The sequence below is a fragment of the Lipotes vexillifer genome, unplaced genomic scaffold (genome assembly GCF_000442215.2).
Source record: "Lipotes vexillifer unplaced genomic scaffold, Lipotes_vexillifer_v1.1 scaffold63, whole genome shotgun sequence".
Taxonomy (NCBI): Eukaryota; Metazoa; Chordata; class Mammalia; order Artiodactyla; family Lipotidae; genus Lipotes; species Lipotes vexillifer.
In genome coordinates this window covers 1,166,994-1,173,242 of record NW_006784492.1, presented here as the reverse complement: position 1 = coordinate 1,173,242, position 6,249 = coordinate 1,166,994, and the positions used below count along the sequence as shown (strand labels likewise).

The 6,249-nt window shown below is 60.5% G+C and overlaps 1 protein-coding gene across 1 annotated transcript in view; it reads left to right on the top strand.

Annotated features, from left to right (window-relative positions):
• The first annotated feature begins 408 nt into the window (after nt 1-408).
• The window catches only part of HTRA3 (HtrA serine peptidase 3), a 28,618-nt gene continuing 22,777 nt past the window's right edge, over nt 409-6,249 (top strand). The window contains exon 1 of the mRNA XM_007456865.1: nt 409-959. Within this exon, the coding sequence (XP_007456927.1) occupies nt 575-959 (385 nt within the window). The 5' untranslated portion in view covers nt 409-574. The remainder of the gene's footprint in view (nt 960-6,249) is intronic.

The following is a 6,249-nucleotide window of genomic DNA, read 5'->3' as shown; positions in this document are numbered from 1 at the left end:
GGGGAGAGGTGCCGGGACGGCCCGTTTCTAGGAGGGGGAGGGGGAGGGGGAGTAGCTGAGGTCGCTGGAACTCAGTCATGAACTCGGCCAGCTCAGGGATCCCCAGGGGTGCTGGAGGCCCGCACACTGGTGGCTTTTCCTCCCCAAGGCCCCTAGCCGCGGGCGGCGGCGCAGAATATCCAGCACACCGGTTTCCCAGACCAGGCAGGCCCCGCTTTCGGCCGCGGGTGGGTCCAGGCCCGGAAGGCCGGGCGGGGTCGGTTGGGCCGGGGCGGAGCTGGCGCAGGGGCCGGGCCGCCCCCTTCCAGCGAGGGCGGGCGGGAGGCCGGCGCCTTTAAACGCGGTGGGGCCGGCTACCCGCCACCGTCTGCCCAGAGGGAGCGGGCGCCTCCCCAGTGCCCCGCGTTCTCCGCGCCCCGGGCATGTCTCTGCGGTCCCGGCGCCCGCCCGCCTGAGCCGCCGGCGCGTGTGGCCGCGCTCCCGCCCGCGTTCCCTCCGTCGGCGCCCGGAGCAGCGGCCTCGGTGCGCCCCTGGCCGGTCCCCCACGCTGCCGCCCGCCGCGGGCCCGTCCGCCATGCAGGCGCGGGCGCTGGTCCTGGCCGCCCTGGTCGCGCTGGCGCTGGCCCGGGAGCCTCTGGCCACGTCGTGCCCCGCGCGCTGCGACGTGTCGCGGTGCCCGAGTCCCCGCTGTCCCGGCGGCTACGTGCCCGACCTCTGCAACTGCTGCCTGGTGTGCGCCGCCGTCGAGGGCGAGCCGTGCGGCCGCGCCGTAGACTCGCCGTGCGGGGAGAGCCTGGAGTGTGTGCGCGGCGTGTGTCGGTGTCGCTGGGCGCACGCCGTGTGCGGCACCGACGGGCACACCTACGCCAACGTGTGCGCGCTGCAGGCGGCCAGCCGCCGCGCGCTGCAGCTCTCCGGGACGCCCGTGCGCCAGCTGCAGAAAGGCGCCTGCCCATCGGGTAAGCGCTCTCGGTCGGGCTGCTCCGCTAGCACTGCGGGCGGGGTGGGGGGCGGTGGTGGTGGAATGAAGCGGTCTCCTGGGGAAACAGGCTCAGAGCCGGGGCGGAGCCTCAAGGTCCACACTCCCCGGGCACAAGTGATGGTTTCTTTGAGAAATCATCCAACCAGCCTTCTGGTCTTCCAGGTGGGGAAACTGAGGCTGGGAGAGGTTAAAGTGCTGTCCCCAAGGTCACAGAAGTGAAACCTGGTGCTCTCCTAACCACCCCGAGGGGCCTGGTCTAGCTCTACATCTCTCCAGCCTCTGGCCTCATCAAAACTTACCCATGTTGTGTCTCATTTCCCCTGGTCCCCATCTCCATCCCTGCCTGGGTGATGGATGCAAAGAGATCTTTCCGGGACTTAAATCTCCAGTCTGGATATTCAGGAGACACCAATTGAGTGACATGTGGTGTTTCCTTTCTCGTCTTGCACTGCGCTTAAAACGCATATGTCACCTGAGGGCTGTTTAGGAATGGGGAGCGGGCTTGTGGAGCCTCTGGACTGCTTGGAGCTCCGTGGGGACCGGCCGTCGGGGTAGGAAATTTCTCAGTCCCGTCACACCTTAGAACAGCCTCCCCTAACCTGGACTTGGCTCTGGGTTGCTTCTTGCCACACAGGTTGACCCTGTGGAAGAAAATGCTGGCAAACCCTACTGTGCCCTTATTTGTTTGGGGCACCTCTTAGGAACACAGGCTCCAGCGTTGGTTCCGCAGGTGCTCTGAGTGCAGCAGCCTGCGCTGGGCCCGGAGTTCACGGCGATGGAGTTGTCAGGCCCCGTTGTGTGCCCTCAGCCCGCAGCTGCCCACCAGGAGATGCTGACCACCAGAACAGGCTCTGCCGTGGGGAGCACGGCTGCCTGGAGTGCCGGGAAACCTTCAGGGGTGAGGGGCATCTAAGCTGAATCTCCGAGGATGGGGACGCGTCTTCCAGGTAGCGGGAGGGATAGGCTTTCTGGGAAGAGAAGACAGCGTGAACCACCACGTGGACGCATGTGCATGGTGAGCCACGTAGCCCAGAGCAGTTGTTGTGCCGGGGGTGCGTGTGGGCGCGCGTGCACGTGTAGGCTTGTGAGAGACACCCAAGGCTGGGCGGCTTGGCTGGGACAGGACCACAAGTGGCCCATAAATGTCGTGTTTTCGGCTTCATCCTGTAGGCCAGGCTTCCCGAACCATGTCTGGGATTCTGAAAATAAGTGTCCTGTGGCCCCAAAAGTCTGGGAAAGTAAACGCCGGCCCTGCAATGGGGATTCACACTCCGCTTGAGTCTATCGGAGCTTCTGAGAAAACCTACAGCAAAAGGAAAAAAAACCCCACAAAATGATAAAACCCAGGGTCTCCCAAGAGAGCTTCAACAGACCTCTTTCCTGGCAGAACACACGTGACCTCCTCCTGGCACACCGGGGTTCCGGGGAGCCCGGTTTGGGAAGCGTTATGCGGGCTTAGCCATGATTATACGGGAGAGCCATTGAAAGGTTTTAAGAGAAGTGAGGGTGATGAGGTCAGTCTTGTGTTTGGATTGTGCCCAGGAGACTGGAAGCATGGTGCCACTCGATGTCATGGAGATGGGCATTATCATTTCTTGAGCACCCATCGCACCTTCTGACTTGGGGCTCGGAACCAGCCACCCGGTGGGTCTGGGAGGCAGAGGGCTCAGGGTGGGCCTGGCGCCTGCCCACTGCAGCTCGGTGGTGTCTGTGGTCCCCTTCCCAGTGCCAGCTCTCCCAAGTAGTGGATGCTGTTAGGATCAGGCTCCAGGGTGCCGGGGGTCAGCAGGGAGGTTGGAGGTGGTCTAGGCATTTTGAAACCTTTATTCTTGACTGAGGGAGTCCACGTCTGTGAAGCACCTTCTCTGTGTGTCCCGCTGGCTGTGGGCTGGTAACAAGGCCCCTGTAATGAGGCAGACCCCATCTGTGTCCTGGAGAAACTGACAGTGGGGGAAACAGGAGGTTGAGAAGAGGACAGTAGCTCAGTGACCACAGACAGATGTCTGTCCAGCACCTGGGCTCAGTAGGTGCTGTGGAATGAAAGCCTGGCCCACGTGGTGGGCGTCCCTCCTTGCATACCTCCAGTGATGATGGGTTCACTACCTATCTGTGGAGCTCTTGTGTACTCCCATGTCTGTGCTAGGCAGATACTACACGGTGTGGGTGAATATCTATCAATGGGAGAGTAAAACCCAGAGAACTGTGTGCAGAGGGTCTGCGTAGAGCAGAGGTGTCCCTTTTCACAGCCTCTCTGCCTACAACTGCAGACAAATAGGCCTTCGAGCGTGCAGTTAAATCAGAATCTCAAGCCCTGGGCGGTTCATGGTGTGGCATTTAATCATCAGCTTTTATTGTTCAGCCCCAGCGCAGGTGCCAACAGAGGCTCTCAGCTCTATTTACTTAAGTGATTTGTTGGCTTTCGATTTTTAATCCTCTTAGCAGCTTCCTGGGGCCTTGTGGGTCTCAGAATTCTGCATTCAGGACTCATCAGGCATCCCCACTCCTCTCACTCCCCCTGCCCAGACAGCAGGGCTGAACTGCAGCATCTGGTGGCTCCTGAGGACTCATGAGACGCACATCTCCCCAGCCCAAAGCCCTGCTGTGACTCTGGGACCACTGGCTTTGGGACCAAGCAGGACTTCTGATGCAGCCTGCAGGCTCAGTACGTCCTGACCTCTGCAGCCTCAGCCTGCCCACCATCACCATCACCAGCTGAGTCCTTGTGAAATCCCTGATCATGTGTTGTGAGGGCCAGATGACAATGTGTGGAACTCAGGGGAGGGAGAACCCATCTCCGGGATGGGGAAAGACATAGATCGGGGAGGGCTTCCTGGAGGAGGTGGCATCTAAACAGCCATGGAGAGGTTGATGCAAAGAGAGCCTGTGCTGAGGAGGACAGCAGGAAATGCTGAGCATAAGCTGGTGCCAGATGGAGGAGCTGTGAGGGTGACCCATCTCTAGGAGGTGAGGGACCCCTGAAGGCTTATGGGTAACAGGTGTACAGAGTGGGTACAGGGCCCCAGCTAGTGCGAGTCTGATGCCCTGAGGAGGAAGAACTGATGAGGCCTGAGCTAGGGGGACAGGCTCCAGAGGCATTAGTATCTCATGACTGATGGGGGTAAGGGGTCAGGGTGGGTGGCGGGGCCTCTCCTGGAGCAGCGAGTTCGGAGAGTTGTGATCAGGTTCTGGCGGGGGGCTCTGGCATGGAGGGTGTCTAGTGGGGCATGGGGTTCCATGACAAGAGCCTGGCTGATGAGTGGCCCTGTCCGTGTGTTGGTGGCAGTATTGCTGTTTGTGTCATTGAGAAGGGGTGGCCTAGGTTTGGGACAGGGTAGCAGGCTCATCACCTCTCCAGGCTTTGGGGGCCCCACCATGACCTGTGAGCCCTGTGGAGCTCCACCCCTACCCAGCCCAAATCCAGGTCCGTCCTTGCCTTCAAGTCCACATCTGAGGGGACCCAGCAGAGACACCCAGCCGCTTTGGGGATGAACTGCCCTGACTTGGTCACACTGCGAGCATTGTGCTGGGTGAGCTGGAGCAAGGGTGTGCCAGACTGGTGCCAGACACCAGTGGGTGTGCCACTGGCTGTGTCCACCTGGCCTGACACATACCTCTCAGCTGCTGGGAGCTCTGGGGAAAATGAGGCCAAAGCAGAGATTCACTTGGCCTCCTTGGAAGCCTGGGGTTCGTGCAGACTGGATGACGGAGTAGCCGGCAGCTGACTGAGTGAGCCGGTGTGTCCTGCCAGAGGGTCTGAAAACAGCCTCCTCCTTGGCCTGCTCTGAGGGTGAGAAGCCACCAGGTTTTACCAGGGTCAAGGGCGAGACCTTGTGCTCTGGGCTAAACACACATGGTGTCTGGGTGTTTTTGTCACGGCCCTTTAGAAGAAAAGACTCATCAAGGTGTAGTGGGCTACCCGAGGTCACCAGGTGGGGAGGGACAGCTGTGCTGAACCCGGGTCCTCCTGACTGTGCATCTAGTACCCTGTACCCCGGGCAGGCCTCCAGCACCTTGAGGAAATGGCCTCCCTGCTTGGTTTTGATAAGGGTGTTGAATAAACAGGTTGGAAAGAGAATAAAATCACAGACCCCTTGTCCTCAGTGTAGCAAAGATGTGGCCAGGACGTGTGGGTGTGTGCGCATCCCAAACTGAATTCCCAGTCTGGTGCAGAGGGTAGCAGTGCACAACCTGCCCAACTGTATTCTCTAGCCCCTCTAGCAAACAATGGGCAGAGCCACAACTGAGACCCAGTTCTGTTCCCAGCTGCTCAGGGGTGAGTCCCAGCTCTACCACTTTCCGTGGAGAGACGCTGCAGGTCTAAGCTCTCCACGCCTCAGTTTCTTCATCTGTGAAATGGGGACAACAGATCCCCCTCACTGGGTCATTGACAATCAATGAGATAATGAATTTCAAGTGCTTTGCACCATGTAAGCGTTAATTAATAGGCGTTAGTGGGAATAAACCTAAATGTTGACAAATGGACGTATCTGACATAAGTGGAGTTTGTGAGAGGAAAGTGGGGCAGTGGAGGACGGGAAGGATCTGGAGGGCAGTGTTTGTGGAGCGGTTGCCACGTGCCAGGCCCTGCCCACGGGGGTTCCACTGGCCTCGTTTAGTACCCACGTCACAGCTGAGGAGCCTGAACCCAGAGGAGTCAGCTGATGGACCAGTCAGGGAAGGGAGGGCTTCCTGTAAGAGGAGAACCAGGGGCTGACCCCACCTTGGCTTCCGTGGCTGGGCGGCCCTGTGGGCGGCCCGGAGGCCTGCCTGGCCTGTGGGGCCCCTCTGACAAAGCACAAAGGAGCTGATCGCCGAGCCCCCTCCTCCACAGGGTCGGCTGCAGCCCCAGCGGGATTCACAGCCAGGAAAGCCAGGCTGGCCCTAAGCCGATGACCGGCCAAGGCTGGACTCTCCTGGGGGCGGGACAGCCGGTCCCCCTGGCTGAGGACCAGCACGGGGAGAGAGCTGTGCCGAGGGTCGGGGGTCTGGGACCTGGCTGCCGGCCTTGGCGGGTCTCTTGACCTCTCGAAGCCTTTTTCCTCATCTGTGAAGATTCCTGCCCTGCAGAACTGCTGTGAGAACTCCCCGCTATCATAAATGCCCAGAACCCCGGCTGGCGTGGCTCACGGAGAGGGAGTTCCGGCTGCAGCCCTCAGCCCTGGGTTTCAGAGACGGGAGCCTGGAGGTCGCGGACAGCAGCATCGCCCCCCGGGAGCTGTAACCGCTGTCTTTGGCTGGGGGGAGACAGTTCCCTCGGGGACAGGCAT